Raw genomic sequence first — 25497 nt, 5'->3', positions numbered from 1 at the left:
CCAGGTTTTCCACTCTTAATTTTTACTGGAGACTCGTGTGTGTGGGTGTTAGGGGAGGGCAAAAGCAAATTTGGCTGTGACTGCCCCACCACACCTTTCCCCACCACAGTTGAATCATTTGCCATCAATATTGTCTGAGCTCACACATTACAGAGTGGTCACCTGGAAAAGACACTGGAGGGTGATGAACACAATAACCCAACTGAGGATGGATGCCTTCAGCAAGAAAGCTGGTGGCTGAAGAAGCTGATAAAGAGAAGGAAATGCAGGAGTCCATCCCTTGGTTCTCATCACTTACCTCAAGTCACATTAATAGAATGAAAGAACTTGTATTTATATAGTGCCTTTCACAACATCAGAGTGTCCCAAAGCCTTTTACAGCCAATCACGTGCTTTTGATGTGTAGGAAACACAGCAGTCAACTTACCCTCAACAAGCTCACACAAAACGTAATCAGGGGTGCTTTAGATGTTGGTTTAAAGTTAAATATATTGGCCTAAGCTCTTCTCCAAATAATGGCATGGCAACTTTAATGGCCACCTGAAGGGGTTCAGTTTAACGCCTCATCCGAAAGGCAGCACCTCCAATAGCACTCCTTCAGTGTTACATCGAAGTGTCAACCTAGGTTCTGTGCTCAAATTCCTAGAGTAGGAATTGATCTCACGACTTTTTGGCTCAGAAATGCGAGCTGACCCCCGCTGGATGATCACTCTTTATTCTGTCAGAAAACCGTGTCTAGCGCAATTCTTTGTATTTCCAAGTGATAATCTCCATGAGTTAATGAATGGGTCATGCTGCGTTCATTTCCCTTTTTTTCTAACATGTTCTCTTTCTTAAATCTTTAAGCACGGCTTCCTGTTGCAGCATGAAAGAAGTTCATAGCACAGGAGCAGGCCAATGAGTCCATCATGTCCATCATTGCTAGCGAGAAGACCATTGCTGAGCAAGGAGGGAGACCACTGACTCTAAAACTTCTACAAATGTTGCTCAGAAATTAAACTGTGAGGAGCTGCTCAAAGATAGCACAGAATTATTTCCCCCGCCACTGCCAATGCATGAAATTCCTGCCCTCCACTTGCCATCACTCAGAGACGACCCTCGGAGATCTGCCTGATGAATTGTGGACATTGGCCCTATTCCACTATTCCCATCACGCACCACACCAGAGCTTCAACGTGCTCTTACCCCAAGCTGTTAGAACTGTGACAATTGCAACTCTGATGACCTGTGTGTAAGCTAAAGCTCCTGTGTGATTGGCTTTTAAATGATTCTTTACCTGTTTTCCTTCTCTTCGATATACTCGTGGTCACTAACTTCTGGCATCTGTACAACATTAACGCGTACAGGGTGCGTGCTCTGAAGCAGGCGTCGAACTTCCTGAACACGCAGATCTTCATTCCAGATTAAGGACATCAAATCTTGATTCATGTCATTCATTCCATCTTCCTCCTCCTCAGCTTCATTCCCAGAGGCTCCATCAGATAGCAACACGTGCCCAATAGCCTGCAAAGGCGATTACATTAGTATATTAGCAGTTTCTGGACATTAGAGAGGAACAGCTTGCAGACCCATCATGGCTCAGTTAACTAAGGTGGCAACTAACTTAGCCTTGCTGACATAGGATCCTGCTGAGTTATCAAATCTGGGATGGAGTAGGAAGTTTTACAATTGGCCTCAGTGTCCTGGGTTCGGGAGGCGGATAAACACCCAAGTCTCCTACCCCTCTCCAGTTTCCAGTCGCTTTGCTGTGTATGTGCCATAGATGTAAAGAAATAACACCTATGTTGCCTTCGCCCTCCCCAGTAGCCAGTTGTCATTTATGTAGAGACTCACATACGAATACTGAATGCTTGGGCAAGATAGTGTTGAGTGACTAGGTCATAAGAGTTATGCAGCATAGAAACAGGCCCTTCAGCCCATCGTGTCCATGCCAGCCATCAAGCACCTATCTATTCTAATCCCACTTGACCTGTAGCCCTGTATGTTATGGCGTTTCAAGTGCTCAGCTAAGTACTTCTTAAATGTTCTGAGGGTTCTTGCCTCTACCACCCCCTCAGGCAGTGTGTTCCAGATTCCAACCACCCTCTGGTGAAAAAAAATTTCCTCAAATCCCCTCTAAACCTCCTACCCCTAACCTTAAATCTATGCCCCCTTGTTATTGAGAATTCCACCAAGGGGAAAAGTTTCTTCCTATTTACCTTATCTATGCCCCTCATAATTTTGTACACCACTATCAGGTCCCCCCTCAGCTCTAAGTGAAACAACCCCAGCCTATCCAGTCTCTCTTCATACTTGAAACGCTCCAGCCCAGGCGACATCCTGGTGAATCTCCTCTGCACCCTCTGCAGTGCGATCATATCCTTCCTATAGTGTGGCGACCAGAACTGCACACACTACTCCAGCTGTGGCCTAACTAATGTTTTATGCAGCTCCAACATAACCTCCCTGCTCTTATATTCTATGCCTCGGCTAATAAAGGCAAGTATCCCATATGCCTTCTTAACCACCTTATCTACCTGTGCTGCTGCCTTCAGGGATCTATGGACATGTACACCAAGGTCCCTCTGATCCTCTGTACTTCCTAGGGCCCTACCATTCATTGTGTATTCCCTGGCCGTGTTAGTCCTCTCAAAATGCATCACCTCAGGCTTCTCAGGATTAAATTCCATTTGCCCATCTTACCAGCCCATCTATATTATCCGGTCATCTCAGGCTTTCCTCCTTACTATTAACATCGTCACCAATTTAGGTTTTGGGGAAATGTACCCTGGCCAGGAAACAATACCTTCAGGTGGAAGAGGGAGAGAAAAAAAGTAGCAGAGAAAAGGGGGGAATATACAAAAAGCAATTTGGAGTTGACACCCCTTAGCCTTAGCCATGAGTTAAATGGGCCAGAAATGACAGATAGGTGTTTGCAAATACAATAGTTGCTTTTGACGAAACAATACCTTCATTTATGTTGAGTTTTGTTGACTGTTGACAGTTTACTGCTGAATTTTTCCAGCATTTTTTGTTTTTATTTCAGGTTTCCAACATATGCATTTACCTTAATTTATATTGGTAGTTTGAGGTCACTACAGCGGAGTGATGTATTATCATGTTGGAGGAATCAATTGTTCCACACACAGTCATCAGTAACCTTCAACATTCAACAGTTTCAATTTAAAGTAATCATTCCCTCTCCAGCAACAGTTCTGATGAAAGGTCATCAGCCTGAAACATAACTCTGTTTCTCTATCCACAGATGCCGCTGGCTTACTGAATGTTTCCAGCACGCTCTTATTTAGATTTATACAGACGTCATCTCATCATCACAGGTTCCTCTATACTGCTGCTACAGTTTTGGACCTACCCACGGCAACTCTTGGACCTGCCCTCTGCATTGCCTTGGAACTGCCTGCCTTTGAAGATATCAGAATCATTACCGTAGTTGGAAGTAGATCATAACCAACAATGTAAAATTAAACTATTGTGCATCCCCCAACACCCAAGTGAGATGGAATAAATCTGAGGCTCAAATCCTCAGGTTCCTGATTCAGAGGCAAGAGTGCTACCAATTAGTCAAGAATGCTGACACTTGCCCAAGTGCAAAGCATATTCACTCTAAAATTTTCCATAGCAATGTACATATAAGGCCCTCATATCTCAGGTGAGAGACTGATTTGTGTGAACCAATGTTCCCTTCTAAGCTGCATAACATTCAGCAATCCAGGGCGTACTTTGCTGTGCAACAAACAGACCGCACACAATAGAGAAAAACTAGAGGGAATGTCGGTATGACGTTGGGCTTTATGTGCCAGATTTTATGTGCCTCTCACTTGTAGCAACTTCGCAAGAAATTACACCTGGTCTGATGCACATTGCACAAATTCAACATAAGACCGTAAGACATAGGAGCAGAAATTAGGCCATTCAGCCCATTGAGTCTGCTCCGCCATTCAATCATGGCTGATAAGTTTCTCAACCCCATTCTCCCTGTAACCTTTGGTCCCCTTACCAATCAAGAACCTATCTTGGTCTTAAATACACTCAATGACCTGGCCTCCACAGCCTTCTGTGGTAATGAATTTCATAGATTCACCACTCTCTGGCTAAAGAAGTTTCTCCTCATCTCTGTTCTAAAAGGTCTTCCCTTTACTCTGAGGCTGTGCCCTCGGGTCCTAGTCTCTCCTACTAAAGGAAACATCTTCCCCACGTCCACTCTATCCAGGCCTTTCAGTATTCTGTAAGTTTCAATCAGATCCCCCATCATCCTTCTAAACTCCATCAAGTATAGACCCAGAGTCCTCAAACGTTCCTCATATGTTAAGCCTTTCATTCCGGGGATCATTCTTGTGAACCTCTAATAATATCTAATGCATGCAGGAATGGCATTAATTTTTCACTAAAACTAAAATTATAGTTCAGCATTCAAAGCTACTGTCAGGCTTTAAGAACAAACCCTTCCGTTCCCACAGCTCACATTGCTAGAAAACTTAGTGTGAACTTACAGATTTTGTCTTGTGTAGATTTCCTTCATGTGCCTGCTTGGAAAGGTCCTGACGTCCAATAAGTGAACAGGCAGCTTCAGACCAATCCGAGGAAGGCTGTTCACGGCAATGATAAATAGCGTCCCGTATTGGGAGAGCAACCCCAAAGGGAACAGACTCCAAATCCTTTAAGGTAAATCCTGGAGAAGTAATACAACATAGGTGATGTTATACTGCTTTACAAAGGTACTAGCTATACGATAGATTTCTGGATACTAATGACATCAACGGATATGGAGATAGTGGGTAAAAACAACAGGGATAGATGATCAGCCATGATCTGTTTGAATGGTGAAGCAGGCCCGGTGGGCTGAATGGCCTACTCCAGCTTGTATGTTCCAATGAGTAACTGGCGCACACACATTAACGTAAAAAGTCTCTTGTGAGGACTTGCATTTCCAACTGAAGATGAACAACGTCGTAGTTTTCATTCTTTGGGGTTGTATGCTACTCCCAATCACAGAAAGGTTAAGCACAGGGCCCAAGAGACACACCTACCAGCTGACCAAGCTGTTTCACTACCTAGTTGTGCAATAACCAAAGTATGATCCTTATTTGTGTTGAAATGGCAGATCTCAACTCAGATGGTCAGAGATGTGCGGCAAACAGCCTCAGCTAGCATGTGAATAATAGGCAAGCACTGGCAGCAAGCTCCACTCTGACACCCCCCACATTTGAACAGCTGGCCGACACTCGTCGTGCAGGTTCAGGTGAATAATAGTCGCCCGAATGAGGCCTGTGGAAGTGCCTGGCACTAACCAAATTGCCTTGAACAAGGAGTCCACACCTTCTGGCAAGGAGAAGGTAAGAATACAAGAACTTGTGAAGTTGCAAACCGTAAATGTAATTCCACATCCTAACACTGGAGTTGAAAGTTCTGTGCCAATGGGCTTACTTATTTCATCATTGCCTAAAAAGGTGGTGGAAGCAGATTCGATTGTAGCTTTCCAAAGGGAATTAGATTTAAATTGACAAAAGGTTGGGAATGGGACAATGGGTTGAATGGCCTCCTTCTGTGCTGCAGGTTTCTATTCTCCCCACCACCTCCCAAGCTGTCCCAAGAACATATAAGTAACCCATGCACAATGACGGGATGGAGCTCTGCTCCCAGGTAGATACAAAAGGTGCTGCAAGACTCAGACAGCAGCCCACAATATCAAACTTTCCTTTCCATCATCCCTCACAAGGAGGAATTCTTCATCTCCCCATCACACCTGGCTCAGCCCTCAAAGCTCAGGGTGGAAAACTGTAGCTGGCAACCAACTGGACTCTATGATGTCCTGGTGCTCCAACTCAATGCACTGCTGGCCACACCCGGTCAGAAATTTAAAAATAATATAGTAACATTTCTGTCTTGGAAGCTTACCTAGGTTTGTAAGTGAGACCACCAGCTTTGCCGCTAAGCTGGAGGACAAGGCGCATGGATTCAAACTGAGCCTGAGGAGAGAGGGAGAAATATAAAAGTAAGTAAGGGCTTTGGCATTAGCCAACAGCAGAATGAAGAGAAAATTGCACTGTCGACAGTTTTGACGTTCATTACCTTTTGTTGTCTTCCTCTGCTTGCTGCTTCCTTTGCCCTGTTGAATTTTTTAGAACATGTAGTGGTTTAAAGGTGACTGAATTATTAGGAGAGAACATCATTTTAACCTCAGCCCCCTTCCAATTGCACTCTGTGCCTTATCAGGAGTATTACAACTCCATTTTGGATGCATATATTTTAACAAAACTGTGTGTTAATCAGAAACCAAAGTATGGCACAACTTTTACTGGGACCTCTTATGAGCTCATCTGACAAAGAATCATTATGAGGGGAAAAATCTCTTATACCATCAAATTCCACTCAACCAAGAGCTTAAAGTTCTCTCAGGGATGTAACTCACATCCTTTATGAAACATGGAGGGCATCATTAGTGGTATCACTGTTTAACTTAACAGAATCTTGCAATTCAGACTTATTCTTCCAAGGCTATGGTTGGGTCCAATGTTCTGTCACACTCCAACAAATGCCATAACTGTACACTTACCCTACATGGCATGATTCTACTGAAGTGGTGGAGCAGTGAGAATGTCACTGCTGTGTGATAACAACTCACTTGCCCTATTGTCAAACAATTAGCTTATTAAACAGGAAAAGCAAAGACAATTCTGGAGGGGAGAAGGCTGAGGGGTGGCCTGATGGAGGTCTTCTAGATTATGAAAGGGTTTGTTCAGGTAGATGCAGAGAAGATGATTCCACTTGTGTGCAAGCCAAGAATTAGGATCTATAAATATAAGATAGTCACTAATAAATCCAGCAGGGAAAAAGAAGAAACTTCTTTATCAATAGAGTGATGGGAATGTAGAAATGGCTACTATGGGGAGTGGTTTAGGTGAATAGCATAGAAACAGGCACATAGAAAATAGGAGGAGTAGGTCATTTGGTCCTTCGAGCCTGCTCCGCCATTCAATGTGATCATGGCTGATCCTCTCATCTCAACGCCATACTCCCGCTCTCTCCCCATGCCTCTTGATGCCTTTAGAGACTAGAAATCTATTTCCTTCTTAAGTATATTCAGTGACTTGGCCTCCACAGCATTCTGTGGTAGAAAATTTCACTGAGTGAAGAGGTTTCTCTTCATCTCAGTCCTAAATGGCCTGCCCTATATCCTGAGACTGTGACTCCTTGTTCTAGACCTTCCAGCCAGAGAAAACATCATCTTTGCATCCAGACTGTCCAGCCATGTCAGAATTTTATATGTTTGAATCAGATCTCCTCTCATTCTTCTAAACTCCAGTGAATACAGGCCAAGTGGACCCAATCTCTCCTCATACAACAATGCTGCCATCCCAGGAATCAGTCTGGTGAACCTTCGCTGCACTCCCTCTCTGACAAGTATATGTTTTCTTAGGTAAGACCACCAAATCTGCACACAATACCCCAGGTGTGGTCTCACCAAAGCCCGGTACAGTTGCATCCTTAAGACGTCTTTGCTCCTGTACTCAAGTCTTCTCGCAATGGAGGCCAACATACCATTTGCCTTCTTAAATGCTTGCTGCACCTGCATGCTTGCTTTCAGTGATTGGTGTTCAAGGATGCCCAGGTCCCTTTGTACATCAACATTTCCCCATCTATCACCACTTAAATAATACTCTGCCATTCTGTTTTTCCTTCCAAAATGGATAACTTCACACTTATCCATGTTATACTGCATCTGCCATGAATTTGCCCACTCCCTCAACCTGTCTAAATCACCTTGAAGCCTCTTAACGTCCTCCTCACCACTTATTCCCAAGTTTTAAGTTGTCAGCAAACTTGGAAATATTACATTTTACATCGACATTGTAAATATCTGGGGCCCAAGCAATGATCTTTGTGGTATCCCACTATTCACCACCTGCCACTCCATAAAAGACCTATTTATTCCTACTCTCTGTTTCCTGTCTGCGAGTCAATTCTCAATCCATGTCAATATATTATTCTCAATCCCATGTGCTTTAATTTTGCATATTAACTCTTATGTGGGACTTCATCAAAAGCTTTCTGAAAATTCAAATGCATCACATCCACTGGTTCTCCCTTATCTATTCTGCTAGTTGCGCCCTCAAAAAACTCCAGTAGGTTTGTCAAACGTGATTTCCTTTTCATAAATCCATGTTGACTTTATCTAATCCCTTTGATCTTTTCCAAGTGTCCTGTTATCATATCCTTTATAATAGATTCTAGCATTTTCCCTACTACTGATGTTAGGCTAACTGTCTGTAATTCCCTGTTTTCTCCCTCCCTCCTTTTTTAAATAGTGGGGTTATATTTGCCACTCTCCAATCTGCCAGGACTATTCCAGATTTTGGAAGATGACAACCAATGCATCCACTATTTCCATGGCCACCTGGGATGTAGATTATTGGACCCTGGGGAATGATCGACTTTCCGTCCCATTAATTTCTCCAGCACTGTATTTTTTAGTAATACTAATTTCCTTCAATTCCTCCTTCTCACTAGACTCTTGGTTCCCTAGTATTTCTGGGAAATTGTGTGTGTCTTCTTCCGTGAAGACAGAACTAAAGTAGTTGTTTAACCTACATATAAACTGGACAAACCAAATTAGCAACAACAATGTGGCGGATGAATTCCTGGAGTGTGTACGAGATGGGTTATTTTTAGATCGGTATGTCGAGGACCATTTCCTTGCTCTCTATAATAAATTCTCCCATTTCGGACTGTAAGGGACCGACATTTGTCTTCACTAATGTCTTTCTTTTTACATACTTATAGAAGCTTTTACAGTTCGCTTTTATGGTCCTTGCAAGTTTACTCTCATACTCTACTTTATTTTCCTCTCTTAATTATCTCCTGATCATCCTTTGTTGAATTCTAAACAGCTCGAAATCCTCAGGTTTGCTACCTTTTCTAGCAATTTGATATGATTCCTCTTTGGATCTAATATCATCCTTAATTTCTTTTGTTAAACATGGTTGGGCCACTTTTCCTGTTGTGTTTTTGCTCCAAGAAGGAATGTATAATTGTTGCAATGCACATATTTGTTCCTGAAATATTAACCATTGCCTATCCACCGTCATGCCTTTTAATGAAGATCCCCAATCTATCCTAGCCAACTCATTCCTCCATAGTTTCCTTTACTTAGATTTAGGACCCTAGTTTCAGTTTGGACTACTTCACTTTCCATCCTAATGGAGAATTCTATCATGTTTTGGTCACTGTTCCCTAAAGGACCCCGCACAAGAAGATTATTAATTAAACCCTTCTCACTGCACAATGCCAAATCTAGCATAGCCTGTTCCCTAGTTGGTTCCTAGACATATCGATCTAAAAAAAAAAATCATTTCGTACACACTCCAGGAATTCATCCGCCACAGTGTTGTTGCTAATTTGGTTTGTCCAGTTTATATGTAGGTTCAAGTCACCCACGATTATTGTAGCACCCTTGTCACATGCGTCCCTAACTTCCTGTTTAATGCCGTCCCCTACCTTATCATTACTGTTTAGAGGCCTATAGACAACTCCCACTAATGTTTTCCGCCCTTTGAAGCTTCTTAGCTCCACCCAGACTGATTCTACATTTAGATTTTCTAAGCACAATATCTTCTCACTATTGCACTGATTTCATCCATAACTGACAAACCCACCTCACCTCATTTTCCTTTTTGCCTCTCCTTCCTAAATATTGAGTACCCTTAGATGTTCAGTTCCCAGCCTTGGTCACACTGCAGTCATGCCTCTATAATTGTAATCATATCATACCCATTTACATCTATTTGCATCGTAAATTTGTCTACCTTAATGGGAATGCTCCATCCATTCAGATCCAGTGCCTTTGGACTTGACTTTTAAAAAATATTTACACATCTTTTTTGTATGATGGCTTTATTTGCTGCTAGCCCTTGCTTTCTCTGCCTTCCACTTATGCTTTCTACTTTTCTGTCCTTCATTCCTATCTTTGTTTCCCTCTCTTGTGCCTCCCTACTCAGGTTCCCATCCCCCTGCCACTCTTTAAAGGCAAGCTAGATAAATCCATGAGGGAGAAAGGATATGTTGATGGGAGTGAGATGAGGTTGGGGGTTGGGGGAACAGAAACACCAGAAAAGACACGTTCTGTAAATTCGATATAGCATTGCTTCACGGTGTGTGTTTCCGCCTTCTACCTTTCTTATGTTTTAGATTCCTAGCACTTGCAGCTTTTTACTTTAAATGCCTCTTGTTTTTCTGCCAAATAGACTCTCGGGGTAGAGGCGGGTTCAATTGAACATTCAAAAGGGAATTAGACTGTCATCGGAAAAGGAAAAATGTGCACAGTTACGGAGAGGTGGTGGGAGAATGGCACAAGTAAATTGCTCATTCGGAGAGCCAGTGCAGACACAAAGTGTCGAATGGCCCCCTTCTGCACTGGAACAATTCTGTGAAGGGCACCTCTACTCTTGTCAGTTTGAAAAGTACTGTTAAAAGAAAATCTAAGAAATAAACAAAGCGGGAAGATTGTTTCTTATGACTGACCCACTAAAATAATAAAAAAAAAGGAATGAAAGAAAAAAATGACAAGAATGAAATGAAATCAAGAAAAAAAATGCATCCATTGAGCCTTTCATGGCCTCAGGATGTCCCAGAGGATTATACAGCTAATGGAGTACTAATGAAGCTTAGTCACTGATGGAACTCAGGGAAACGGAAGCCAACTTGCATACAGCAAGCTCCCACAAAAAGCAATGAGATAAACAAGCAGATTATCTGTCCTGGTGGCATTAGTTAAGAGATAAATATTAGCCATGACATAGAGCCTCCTTGTTCTAAATAATGCTGTGGGATCTAAACAGATTACATTTTAAGTGTAACTTTTGGTGAGTAAACTAAAACTGAATTCCTTTTAACCTTTCTGCTTGTAGCTAACTTCAAATTGCTCTGGTGCAGGGCTCCTATTACACAACTACCATTTACTATCATACATTTTCTCTACCCTTTGGTTTGCAGAACAGACCGACAAGGTGCTCCAGGACTCCAATGCCCTTCTGACCTGGTTGTCTGGGAGAGTTTTCAAATCAGCCTGGGAGATGGTTTTCTCTCTTACGTCCTTCACTAACACCTAGTTTCTGCTGTAGGCATCCAATTAGTAACAGGAGCGGTTCTTTGTGGGATGGCGTTGTGAAGGAAGTAATTAAACCTGCACCTCATACCACTTACCTTTCCATAAAAAAACTTGTGCTGCTCCCAGTCTTATCTTAAGATTGCACCACAGCCATTAACTTCAAAGGATAAAATGTATTTTCTGAGGCATGGCAGCTTTAAGAGGCAGCTCCTCTGTGAATTCCATTTCTGGGCCACATTCCTTGATGCTCTTGTTGCCTTTAGCAGTAAACGCATTACAAATCATTCTCAGCCAAGTAAATTATTTGGATGTAGTTAAACACACAAGTAATTTTCTGACAAGCAATGTGTCTGGCCTACTTATTGCTGGCTCTTGTGGAGGTTAACTCCCATGTGCACAACAGCAAAACAGCTCACCCTTCGCTGTACGATAGGGAATAGGAGGGATTTCAAACCTGCCTGTGTTGGTTTTCTCTATCTCCTACTAGCTACAGCTTGTGTGTGGTATTTTACCCGTTGGTTGCCAGCAGTAATAGAAAATGGAACAAGCTTGGATGCATGTTGGTGGAATTACTAAGCCCATACTACACACTGAAAGGAATATTTAGCCCATAAACATTGTCACAAACTGTGGTGCACATCAAAATTGTGACCTTGAAAGTGAAACTTTTTCAGTGCTCTCCCAAATACTGTAGAAAATTGAACTCATATTAGAAGAAAGACCAAGTACCTGCTGCAATTCTAGATAAATACATGGATGACTCATAGGAAAGTGCCTTTTCATCACCAAGTATGTACAGTGCAAAGCTCTGCAACACAAAAAAAATGCACAATTTAGCAAGAGGATACCATACACTACTTGACCTCTCATACGCTTCAGTCATTTCCTTGGCCAGTGAAAACACGATGGGTCAAATGGCCTCCTTCTGAGCTGTAACAATTTGGTGATGCTATGATAATGGGAAGCAGTTACATTTCAATTGCCTGTCGACATTTTCCTCTTCTAACCTCTATATTGTGCTTACTGGTTGCATAACTCGAAGTTGTTTAATTCTTTTACGGCCAGCATTTTTTGCCCATCCCTAATTGCTCTTGAGAAGATGGTGGTGAGCTGCCACCTTGGACTGCTGCAGTCTCTGTGGTGTAAGGACACACACAGTGCTATTAGGAAGTTCCAGGATTATGACCCTGCGACAGAAAAGGAACGACAATATAGTTACAAGTCAGGATGGCGTGTGGCTTAGAGGGGAACTTGTAGGTGGTGGAGTTTCCATGCATCTGCTGCCCTTGCCCTTCCAGGCGGTGGCAGACGTCTGGGGTTTGGAAGCTGATGTCAAGAAGCCTTGGCAAGTTGCTGCAGTGCATCTTGTGGATGGTACACACTGCTAGCACTGTGCGCCAGTGGTGGAGGGAGTGGATGTTGAAGGTGATGGATGGGGTGTCGATCAAGCGGGCTGCTTTGTCCTGGATGGTGTTGAGTTTCTTGAGTGTTGTTCGACTTGCAGTCATCCAGGTAAGTGGAGAGTATTCGATTACAATCCTGACTTGTGCCTTGTAGATGGTGGACAGGCTTTGGGGTGAGTTACTCTGCGCAGAATACCCAGCCTCTGACCAACTCTTGTCGCCACAGTATTTATATGGCTAGTCCAGTTCAATTTCTGGTCAATAGTAATTGCTAGGTTGTTGATAGTGGGGAATTCAGTGATGGTAATTCCATTGAATGTCAAGGGGAATGGTTGGATTCTGTCTTGTTGGAGATTGTCATTGTCTGGCACTTGTGTGGTGCGAATATTACTTGCCACTTGTCAGCCCAAGCCTGGATATTCTTCAGGTCTTGCAGCATATGGGCACGGACTGCTTCAGTATCGGAGGCATTGTAAATGGTGCTGCTGAATAGTGTGCAATCATCAGCGGACATCCCCACTTCTGACCTTATGATGGAAGGAAGGTCATTGATGAAGCAGCTGAGGATGGTTGGGCCTTGGACACTTCCCTGAGGAACTCCTGCAGTGATGTCCTGGGACTGAGATGATTGACCTCCAACAACCACAACCATCTTCCTTTGTGCTAGGTATGACTCAAACCAATGGAGAGTTTTACCCCAATTCCCATTCATTCCAGTTTTGCTAGGGCTCCTTAATGCCATACTTGGTCAAATGCTACCTTGATGTCAAGGACAGTCACTCGCACCTCACCTCGGGAGTTCAGCTCTTTTATCCGTGTTTGAACCAAGGCTGTAATAAGGTCAGGAGCTGAGTGGCCCTGGCAAAACCCAAACTGAGCAGCAATGAGCAGCTTATTGCTGATTAATTGCAGCTTGATTAAACTGCTGACAACCCCTTCCATCACTTTGCTGATGATCAAGAGTAGGCTGATGGGGCGGTAATTGGCTGGTTGGATTGTCCTGCTTTTTGTGTACAGGACATACCTGAACAATTTTCCACATTGTCAGGTAGATGCCAGTGTTTTAACTGTACTGGGACAGCTTGGTGAAAGGCACAGCTAGTTCTGAAGCACAAGCCTTCAGTACTATTGCTGGAATGTTGTCAGAGCCCAAAGCCTTTGCAGTCTCAAGTGCCTTCAGCCGTTTTTTGATATCATGTGGAGTGAATTGAATTGGCTGACAACCAGCATCTGTGATGCTCGGGATCTCAGGAGGAGGCTGAGATGGATCATCCACTAAGCACTTCTGGCTGAAGATGTTTACAAATGCTTCAGCCTAGTCTTTTGCACTGATGTGCTGTGCTTCCCCATCATTGAGGATGGGGATATTTGTGGAGCGTCCTCATCCTGTTTGTTCTTTAATTGTCCACCACCATTCATCACTGGATGTGGCAGGACTGCAGAGCTTAAATCTGATCCATCAGTTGTGGGATCGCTTGACTCTGTCTATCATTGCTGCTTTCAATGTTTGGCATGTGTATAGTGCTGTGTTGGAGCTTCACTAGGTTCCAGGTATGCCTGGTGCTGCTCCTGGCATGCTGTCCTGCACTCTTCATTGAACCAAGGTTGATCCCCTGGTTTGGTGGTAATGGTAGAGTGGGGGATATGTCGGGCCATGAGATTACAGATTGTGGCTGTTTACAATTCTGCTGCCGCTGATGGCCCACAGTACCTCATGGATGTCCAGTTTTAAGCTGCTAGGTCGGTTCAAAACCTATCCCATTTAGCACAGTGGTAGTGCCACACAACACAATGGAGGGTATCATCAATGTGAAGACAGGACTTTGTCTACACAACCACTGTGCGGTGGTCACTCCTACCAATACTGTCATGGACAGATGCATCTGCAGCAGGCAAGTTGGTGAGGATCAGCTCAATTAGGTTTTTCCTTCTTGTTGGTTCCCTCACCACCTGCCGCTGACCCATTCTAGCAGCTACATCCTTTAGGACATGGCCAGCTTCACTGTGGTGGTGCTACCCAGCCACCCTTGATGATGGACATTGAATTCCCCCACCCAGAGCACATTCTGTGCCCTAGTCACCCTCAGTGCTTCCTCCAAGTGTTGTTCAACATGGAGGATCACTGCACTGATTCATCAGTTGAGGGAGGGAGAGTTGGTAGGTGGTAATACGCAGAATGTTTCCTTGTCCATGTTTGGCCTGATACCATAAGAATTCATGGGGGCTGGAGCTGATGTTGAGAACTCCAGGGGCAAGTCCCCCTGACTGTATACCACTGTGCCGCAACCTCTGGTGGATCTGTCCTGTCTGTGGCTCAGAACATAACCAGGGCTAGTGATGGTGGTGTCTGGGACATTGTAAAGTATGTCAGGCTGTTGCTTGACTCGTCCGTGGAACAGCTCTCCCAATTTTGGCAGAAACTTTGCAGGACGTTGCAGGATCGACATGGCTGGGTTTGCCATAGTCAAATCCGGTGCCTTGGTTGATGCTGGGTGGTCCATCTGGTTTCATTCCTTTTTTAAAAACTTTGTAACGGTTCTGATGCAACAGCGTGGCTTGCGAGGCCATTTCAGAAGGTATTTAAGAGTCAGCCACATTACTGTGGGTCTGGAGTCACATGTCGACCAGACCAGGTAGGAATGGCTGATTTCTTTCCCTAAAGGACATTACTGAACCAGATGGGTTTTTACGACAATCAACAATGATTTCATGGTCACTATTACCAAGACTAGCTTCTTAACTCCAGATTTATTAACTGAACTTAAATTCCACCAGCTGCCATGGTGGAATTCAAACCCACGTCCCCACAGCATTAACCTGGGCCTCTGGATTATTAGTCCATTGACATTACCACTACGCCACCGCCTCCCCTAAGGAGAATTATATAGCAATGAAGGGAGTCATTCCTCCTATCATGCCTGTGCTGGCTCTCTGAGACACCCATGTAAACCCACGGGTTGTTGCCTCAAGATCCTCTCTAGGCCCAGCTCTCGCAAACAGCTTTGTTGGGTTCCATGAGAAACACGTCCTCCTACCCCTTGCATATTTCTGAAACGTAGATGACATGTTTGCTAAACTGGAATTCGCAGCTACATGTAAGGAATTTCCTTACACACCTTAATGGGCTCCAACTTCTGCTCAAATTCACCTCAAATGAGCACCCTTTCCTTGATGTGCTAATTGAGAAATCTGCCAGGGGTTCTCTGCTGACGTAAACTACAACCCTGTCTTCACTGGACAATATACCTATTGGCATTCCTACAGTACCACACACTGTAAGACTGGCCTTATCTGCAATCATTAAGTAAGGCCCAAGCCATTTGCTCACCGTGTAAGCTTGATGCTGAAATAGGGCGCGCCAAAGCCATCCTGCGAGATAACGGCTACCCTGATCAGACCATTGCTCACTGTGTATCGCACAAACTCACAAATGAGCCTAAAGCCGTCACTTTTGGTTCCAAAAAGTGCTCAGTCTACCTCCGATTACTCTGGAAAGACAAGGTATTTTAAAAATTTGAGCAAAAGGTGAAGCTAGCCGTTTCACACTGCTACTATGCAGTAGAAAAATGAGTGGTGTTCATCAAAAAGACGTTCTGCCTATCACACAGTCAAGTAACATGATGAGTGAATTTCACTGCCAGTGAGATGCTAGGTACGTAAGCTGTCCGTCTCAAAGACTGGCAGATTATATCAAGCAGCACGTCCTTTTGGCTGTTCGCAACAGGCAAGGTACTGATCATACCCAACCAGCTGTGCTTGTAAAATGCAAAACATAGGCCAGAATTTTCTGTTCCCCCACTGGCCAGGTTTTTAGGTAGAGGGTGGGCAGCATGAAACTGAAGGGACAGGATTCCCTCCAGATTCCTGCTCGCCCCAACTAGACAGCGATTTTATGCTGGGGTGGGCAAGGCCTCAGATGGGGAGCCCACCTTTGCCCCAGTTGAGGCACTTAAGTGACCAATAATGAGCCACTTGACGGCATTTCCCGCCCAGTCTCAATTTCCAGGCTGGCAGGAGGATTGAATTTGCATGGGGGAAGCCCGAAAGTCAACGGAGTTAGATCCAGGGCAGGAAGGGGGGTGGGGGTGATGGTGGAGACGTCTCCATCAGAACCCCCTTTCTGAAGTTGGGCCACCCCGTCCCACTTAAAGTTCAGTGGCCTCCGGACCTCCCTCCGCCTTCCCCCCAACCCCGGCCTCTCTCCCGAGACCTCGATCGCTCCCTCAGTCTTTCCCTATCCTCCCTGCTCTGGGTATAAACTTTTGAATGGCAGGGTCTCGTCTCCCACATCCAAAGAGTCGGCAGGGAACGCATCCCTGCTGACTCCTAGTGCCCCGCAGCCATTTCACGTGTCAAGTGGTTGCAGATTGGACTTCCGCCCCTCACTCAGGAGTAAGTCCTGTCTTAGAAAGCCAATCAGATTGGCCAGCTGCGTTCCAGTCCCTGCGGTGACAAGAGCTGCAGGAGGATGTCGGAGATCAAGTCCGGGCAATAGAGGCTCAGACAAGTTGAAAGGGTCCCATGGCAGGGAGGGGAGGGAAGGCTTGTGGAGACGCGAAGGGGGCAACTGGGGAGGGGAGAGGACAAGCCAGCTATGGAGGGGGGGGGGGGGGGGCGATCTGGAGGCCACCGGACTTTGGGCGGGGGGAAGGGATGTCCTGCTTCAGAAAGGGGCTTCTGGTGGAGGCCCACCCACCCAGGGTCTAACACCGTTCATTTTCGCACTTACCCCATGCAACTTCAATCCTCCTGCCAGCCTAAAAATTGAGGCTGGGTAGGAAATGGCCCTTACGTGGCCACTTAAGGGCCTCAATTGGGACAAGGCCTGGCTTCCCGTCTGAGGCCTTGCCTGCCCTAGCATAAAATTGCTGTGTTCAGGGCGGGTGGGAACACGGAGGGAATCCCATCCCTTCAATTTCACGCTCCACCCCCACCTAAAAATGCATTGGTGGGGAAGCTCAAAATTCTGGCACTGGGATCCTTTAAACTTTCTTGGGCCTCCAGTGCCTGGGCCTAATTTCAGGTGTCCTCCTGCATGTTCTCAGCAGTCCATTGAAACTTTCGTTGCTACAGGGTCTGGAGAGCTGCAGGCCAATCACAGCTCTCCAAGGTAAGGCTTCCTCCTGAGTGAGGGGCCAAAGTCCTGCCCACAGCCAAGTGCTCATTTGAGCATGAAATAGCTGCTGGGCACCCGGAATCAGCGGGGGTGTGTTCCCCATTGATTCTTCGGATGGCGGGAAGCAAGATTCCGCCATCCGAAAAGTTATTCTCCGATATTAGATGTGATTCTGCAATTGGACAACGTTTCCTAAACAATCCTGAATGTGCTAACAATTACACTGACAACCAACTGAAGGCTCACTGCGTGGTTCACTTACATGTGCTAGAAGCTCCATACATTATTACACAGGGCCCTGCCTTTTGCAGACAGAAAGAACATGTACACACATTGCACCTTTTTCAACTAAACAAAATAGGTGACAGCCATTCTCTGGTTCATTCCCTAGGGCAATGCCTTGACCAGAGTCAACCTGCCAGATCTGAATTCAAACAAAGCTTAGCAGTTAACTATCAGTTAACTGGTGCATTCACCATGGCAGACGTTCGGCGCTCTCTTCTCATGCAGTATAAATTGTTGTTCCCTTTACATTTGGTTTTCTTGTGAACTGCACTGATGTGTGCAAGACATAAAGTTTTGACAACGTCTTTTTTCAGCAATCAGTCATTACCCATTAGTCTCAATAAACTACTTTACCCATTATCCTTTTATAGTAAATTATCCTTTTTTATAGTATATATCCAATTCCATTTTCCTTCTCCTTTCTTTCCTCAGAGATTTCTCTCCATTATACTCTTTTGGAATTATAGGCCAGATAAATGCACCCAAATTCAAAAACTGGTGCAAAGATAAGTCCAGCAACTACAGGTCAGTCAGCTGAACTTCGGTGGTGGGTAAGCTTCTAAATGCAATAAATTGGAAAATTAATAGTCACTTGGGCAAATACAGGTTAATTAAGGAAAGCCAACATGGCAGGGGACAGGGAGAGATCCCATAGGAACTTAGGAGCAGGAGTAGGCCATTTGGCCCTTCGAGCCTGCTCCACATTCAAAAGATCATGGTAGATCTGGTTGTGGTCTCAGCTCCACTTTCCTGTCTACCCCCCATAACCCTTGACTCACTTATCTATCAAAGATCTAACTTTGCCTTGAATAAATTCAGTGACCCAGCTTCCACTACTTTCTGGTGAAGAGAACTCCACATGCCAATGACCCTTTGGGGGAAAAAAAATTCTCCTAATTTTGTCTTAAAAGGGAGGCTTCTTATTTTTAAATTATGTCCCCTAGTTTTAATCTCCCCACCCACCACCCCCCGCCCGCAAGAGGAAACATCCTCCAGGTATTCGCCCTATCAAGTCTCCTTAGGATCTTATATGTTTCAAAAAGGTTGCCTCTCATTCTTCCAAACCCCAATGGGTATAGGCCTAACCTCTTCAGCCTTTCTTCGTAAGACAACCCCTTCGCCCCAGGTATGAGTCCAGTAAATCTTCTCTGCACTACTTCTAAAGCAATTATATCTTTTTAAAAAATGAGACCAAAACTGCACACTATACTCCAGGGGTGGTCTCAACAAGGCCCTGTACAGCTGCAGTAAAACTTTCCTATCTTTACATTCTATTCCTCTTGCAATAAACTCCAACATTCCATTTGCCTTACTAATCACTTTCTGTAGCTGCCTACTAACTTCTTGTGATTTATGTACCAAGACAACCAGATCCCTGTGTATCACTGAGTTCTGCAATCTCTCTCCATTTAAATACTATACTGCTTTTCTATTCTTCCTGCCAAAGTGAACATGTTCACATTTACCCATGTTATACTCTATCTGCCAAATTTTTGCCCACTCACTTAACCTGTCTATATCCATTTGGAGACTTTCCATCTCCTCTTGACAACTTATTTTCCTCCCACCTCAGTTTCGTCAGTAAATTTTGCCACCATACATTCAGTACTCTCATACTCCTCCAGTTACAGCATGCCAATCCAAAAAAGACTCATTCGTCCCTACTCTCTGCTTCTTGTTAGTCAACCAATCCTTGATCCATGCCAATAGGTTACCCCCTACACCAGGCTTGTCCAAAGTGCAGCCTGCGAAGCCCCTCTATGCAGCCCCCCTGAGCCTGTTTTCAAAATTCCGGTGAACTTGGTGAGTTTCAATCGAAAATTCTATATGCAGCTGTTCCTCCAATCACAGGCCATTTCTCTCCTGCATTTGCTGCTGAAGAGCTCACAAGTGAGCCTATCAGCAGCAAACGAGAGAGAGAAAAACAGTCTTTGATTGGAGAAGCAGCGAATATCAGTATTGGTAAGTTGGCTGAGGGCTGCCAGGCTGAGGGAAGCGAAAGTGCCTGATGAAGGCAAAGTTGCGGCAGGCCCAGGGAGGAGATGGTGCCATAATGACTGTGGAGGAGTGAGACTGAGAGTGAGAGACTGACTATGTATGTGTGTGTGTGTATGACTGAGTGAGTGGTTGGGGTGAGTGCAAGAGATTGAGTGAGTAGTTGGGGGGGGTTGGATGTGTGGTTGGCGCAGGGGTTGGGGAAAGTATGAGAAACTGAGTGTGGGGGTTACAGGTGGGGGGTAGTGGGAGTGTCTGAGTGAGTGTATTGAGGGTGAGAGTGAGAGTCTGCCTTACGCCTAATCTCAGATTTCTCACCTATTCTCGCCACCACATACACATGCACCCACTCACAGTGGGTGAGGGTGAGTGAGTGAGTGCAGCCTGAGACTGGGAGTGAACCAGACACAGACTGACTAACCCTCACACTCTGGTCATTTTTATTAATTACTCTTTTTTAATTTAGCAATAAATTATGACATTGTTGTACTTTTGTTCAGCAACTGTTTCTTTCCTTACAGCCTCAACATTTTTTTGGAAATTCAGTTTGTTATTGTGCCAAACCTTATCTTTCAGAAATTTGCACATCGGCCCTTGGGTGAGGAAAATATGCAAAGGTGGCCCCACCCAGCAAAAACGTTGGGCAAGCCTGCCTTACGCCACGTGCTCTTATTTGTGTAGTAACCTTTATGTGGTACCTTATCAAATGCCTTATGGAAATTCAAGTACACCACTTCTACTGGTTCCTATTTATCCATCTTGATTGTTACTTCATCAAAAAACTCTAATAGATTAGTTAAACACGATTTCCCTTTCACTAAACCATGTTGACTCTGCCTGATCAAATCATGATTACTTAAGTATCCTGCTATAACCTCCTTAACAATGGGTTTTAGCACTTTCCTTATGACAGGTGCATGGGCAGCGAACTGGCCTATAGTTTCCTGCTTTCTGCCTCCCTCCTTTCTTGAATACATATGTTACATTAAGTATTTTCCAATCTGCTGGAACCTTGCCAGAATTTAAGGAATTCTGGAAGATTATAACCAATGCATCTGATAGCTGTGCCGACATTTCTTTCAAGACCATAGAATGCAGGCCATCTGGTCCTGGGACTTGTCAGCCTTTAGATCCAATAGTTTTCCCAGCACCCTTTCCCTGGTGATGGTGGTTGTATTAAGTTCATCCCTCCCTGTCACCTCTTGATTTTCAAGAAACTTTGGGAAGTTTTCCAAGTCCTCTACTGTGAAGACAGACACAAAACACCTGTTCAATACCAGTCCCAGACAGGGGACTGGGAGAAGTCCCAGTTGAGAAGAGAAAGAGAGAGAGGAACAGAGAAAGAGGCTCCAAGCAGAAAATGGGCTGTGGTTGGCTGACTTTAAGTCATGGGTTCAGGAGAAGCCCCGTTAAGATCCAAGGCGGTAGCAGTGGTTCTTGACTCCATGTTGGTGCTAAAGTAGCCCTTTATTACTGACACTAATTAACTGTTCAGCTTTTAACCATTTGCTTTTACATGCCCCATCTTAAGGCAACGAAAATATACTAGTTCCTTTACATCACTTTTATTCTCTACACTATCATTTTTATTGACTGGAACAGCTTCTCTTAAACCATGAAACCTAAGCTTTTCTTTAGCCAGCTCATTCTGTCTGGATTCTCTCTCTCTTTGAAACTCTTGTCTTTTTCCTTTTGTCTTTTTTCCCTTGTTAACTTCTCTCTGCAGAATTCAAGTTTTCTCATTCCTCTTCTTTCTCTTTTTCAAATTCAAGTTTTTGCTTTTCTCTTTTTTTTTTCCAACTAGAGTTTCACAATCTCAAGCTGTTTCATCTGCAACTGAATTCCAGCCAACACAACATAACCGCTATCTGGATTAACATCAAGACAGCATTTGACCGAGTTTGGTATCAAGGGGCTCTGGCAAAACTGAAGTCAATGGGAATCGGGGGGAAAGCTTTCCGCTGGTTGGAGTCATACCTAGAACTAAGGAAGCTGGTTGTGGTTGTTGGAGGTCAGTCATCTCAGCCCCATGACTGGTCAGGTGGGTAGAGCAGTGGCAAATGGAATTCAACCCGGAAAAGTGAGAGGTAATGCACTTGGAGAGGGCTAACAAGGCAAGGGATTATATTATGAATGGTTGGACCCTGGAAAGTACTGAAGATCAGAGGGACCTTGGTGTGCATATCCATAGGTCCCTGAAGGTAGAAGGGCAGGTAGATATGGTGGTTAAGAAGACATATGGGCTACTTGCCTTTATGAACCGAGGTTTAGGGAGGTTATGCTGGAACTGTACAAAACGCTGGTTAGGCCACAACTGGAGTACTGCGTGCAGTTCTGGTCACCACATTATAGTAGGAAGGATGTGATTGCACTGGAGGGGGTGCAGTGGAGATTTACCAGGATGTTGCCTGGGCTGGAGGGTCTGAGCTATGAGGAAAGATTGGTTAAGCTGGGGTTATTTTCTTTGGAGCAACGAAGGTTGAGAGGGGACCTGATAGAGATGTATAAGATTACAAGGGGCACAGATAGGGTGGATAGGAAGGCACTTTTTCCATTATTAGAGGGGTCAATAACCAGGGGGCATAGATTTAAGATAAGAGGTAGAAGGCTAAGAGGGGAGTTTAGGAGAAATTTTTTCACCCAGAGGGTAGTGGGAGTCTGGAACTCACTGCTTGAAAGGGTGGCTAAGTCAGAAACTCTCATAACATTTAAGAAGTATTTAGATGTTCACTCATGTTGCCATAGCCTCCAGGGCCACAGGCCAAGCACTAGAAAATGGGATTAGTGTAGTCAGATCTTTGGTGACCGGCATGGACTCGATGGGTCGAATGGCCTCCTTCTGTGCTGTTGACGCCTATGAGCCTATCACTGCAGGCATTCCTCAAGACAGTCCTAGGCCTAAGCTTCGACTGCTTCATCAATGGCCTTCCCTTCATCATAAGGTCGGAAGTGGGGGTGACTGCACAACGTTCACACCATTCACGACTCCACAGGTACTGAAGCAGCCTGTGCCCATATAAAGCAAGACCTGGACAATATTCAGGCTTGGGCTGATAAGTGGCAAGTAACATTTGCGCCACACAAGTGCCAGGCAATGGCCATCTCCAACAACAGGGGATCCAAACATCTCCCGTTGACATTCAACGGCATTGCCATCACCTAATCCCCCACTATCAACATCCTAGAGGGTTACCATTGACCAGAAACTGAACTGGACCAGCCATATAAATACTGTGGCTGCAATAGCAGTCAGAGGCTGGGAATTCTGCAAAGAGTAACTCTAAATAGCACTGGTGGCGAGGGCTTCCTGCTGCTGAACATGTTTAACTGTACAAGATTTAGAGAGGTTGGCTGTTAGTTGGAGCTTTCAGCTTGAAGAGGGCACCGTTCACATCAACTCAACATTACATGCTGACTGACGTCTCAATCTGCTTACTCTGCATATTCCCACACACACACTCCGTGCACCCCTGCAAACACCCGGCTGAGCCAGCACCAAAAATGGACGGCACGGACTCCATTTATTGCCAACAATAGCACCTGCGGCACTGAAAAAAAGCAGGTGCTTTGCAATTGAATTTTGCAGCCAGCATAACTGAAGTCCATCATCCCTATCAAATCTTTTCTGCACCATCTCCAGGAAATTGACATCCTTACTAAACAGGGCAGGATGGAGATGCGCTACAAGGGAGAGATTTAGAAAGAGCATTCAAGTGCATGCCAGTTGACAGTCAAAAGCAAAACAATATGCACTTATGAAAAATTATATTACTGAACCCGTTGATCACACTGGAGGTCAATACATTTAACTTGATACCCAGGATTTATTGTTAATTTACAGATCTAACATTCAAGTTAGAAACTGGTTTGTGTGCTTATGTTGGAAAGCATTGGGATGAACCTGAATTGAAACGGTTTGTTTAGGAATATAGCAATCTGGTTGATCGTGATCTACTGGGAAACATGGCTATACCAACTACCACTAATGCTTTCAAGGGCTTTACCAGGGATACAAAAAGTACATCTGAGACGCTTCACTGGCACAGAAAAATAAATTGAAATGTGAATGAAAAGAGAGACCCTTGAGAAAAAGAAAAATATGCAAATGTTGATTTTTTTTTTTAAAAAGGCAGGCGGCACAGGAAATATACAGCAAAGTGGACAGCATGTGCAAAAAGACAGGCTATTAATTTCAGATAGAGTATCCTTCAGAACTGTTCTGAAACAGGGTCACCACTGTCTACCATTAACTGGCTTCTTTTTTTCCCCCGGTGCTGACAGATGTGCTGCAAATTTCCATTGTTTTCTGTTTCCATTCAGTTACCGGTACAATCAGGCAGCCAAAGCTGGCATTAAAAGGCAATGGAGAAATTTCACTTTCAATTGGTCTTAATCAGACAGTGTATCTTCAAAAGGAATCTGTTATTTCTAAGAGCTTTAGGGGATGACCTACAGGACTGCTCAGGCCTCTGACTTCCAGGGTGCCAAGATGCATTGTGTGAAGCCCTGGTGGTCGTTCACATCAACGCATCTCAGTGTTCTGATCCATCAATGTGGCAGTGTGCCGAGACAAGCCATTCCTAAACCTCTAGGGCCATAAAAAGCTGGAAAAATCAACAAATTTAAAAATAATTCCACAAATAGGACTTCGAGAGCCAGAATCCTAGGGTTCATTGCTTTGGACATCTGCTTTCAGTTTATATTGGGATTCCTACTTAGAAAGACGATCAAAAGTAGGAACATGAGGGAAGAGCAGCGCAGTGGAACGAATTGGATAGTTCTTTCAGAACGTTGGCATGAAGGGCCAAACCAACTTCTTCTGAGCTGTATGACGGTGTGAGACCACGATCTCTGGTTTACTCCCTTTTTCATATCACTGTGGATATACCTAAATCACAAAAACTGCAGCGATTCAAGGCGGCAACTCACCAGCATCTTCTCAAGGGCAATTAAAAATGGGCATTAAATGTTGCTCTAGTCAGTGGCACTCACCTCCCATAAATGAATTTTAAAAATACTGTAATAAAAGGTCTTCTAGCCTTTGACCACAGCTTTACTTCATGACTTTGAAGCAGAAAAAAATATATTTGATTAGCTCCAAATCCATTCTTAACTACTTTCAGACCAAAGTCAGGGTATAAAGCAGTTAAAACCACACTCACTCCCTGCAATAAATTTAAGAACTGCCTGTTCCCAAGCCTTGGTTTGGTCCAGCGCCCTTACAGTTTGTGATGTTTGAAACCAAGTATAATAAAAGATGCACTGTAATTATTGCCTTCAAACTGGGTCACAAGATTATGCTTTATACATGGTGAAGCGATTGCCTGATAACGATATCACGCTGGGGTGAACACTTTATCTTGTAAAGTGCATGGCACTGCCCACAGAAATCATCAAACTGTGTGCAGGCACTGCCAGTTTTTGCTGTCAAATGCCTACCCACTTCAGTACTAAACAAATGAATCATTTTAGTCGTATCTCCAGGGGTGAGACCAGTTTTGAAATGTGTCTTGGCTATTAGATTTTCTCTCTCTCCAAAATTGACAAAACTCAAGTTTTCACCCAAACTTGCAACCAAAGAATCTCACCCAGGG

General features: G+C 44.4%; 1 protein-coding gene across 4 annotated transcripts in view; it reads right to left on the bottom strand.

Moving 5' to 3' along the window:
- Positions 1-25497, bottom strand: part of anapc1 (anaphase promoting complex subunit 1) — a 216889-nt gene that overhangs the window by 130694 nt on the left and 60698 nt on the right. For all 4 annotated transcript variants that reach the window (XM_041188482.1, XM_041188480.1, XM_041188483.1 and 1 more), the window contains 5 exons: positions 11834-11912; positions 6070-6106; positions 5896-5966; positions 4491-4669; positions 1277-1503 (listed from right to left, as the gene is read on the bottom strand). In XM_041188482.1, coding sequence (XP_041044416.1) covers positions 1277-1503; positions 4491-4669; positions 5896-5966; positions 6070-6106; positions 11834-11912 — 593 coding nt within the window. The remainder of the gene's footprint in view (positions 1-1276; positions 1504-4490; positions 4670-5895; positions 5967-6069; positions 6107-11833; positions 11913-25497) is intronic.

This window comes from Carcharodon carcharias, chromosome 5, assembly GCF_017639515.1.
Source record: "Carcharodon carcharias isolate sCarCar2 chromosome 5, sCarCar2.pri, whole genome shotgun sequence".
NCBI lineage: Eukaryota > Metazoa > Chordata > Chondrichthyes > Lamniformes > Lamnidae > Carcharodon > Carcharodon carcharias.
Note: the sequence above shows the minus strand (reverse complement) of the source record. Positions and strands in the feature narration are given on the sequence as shown.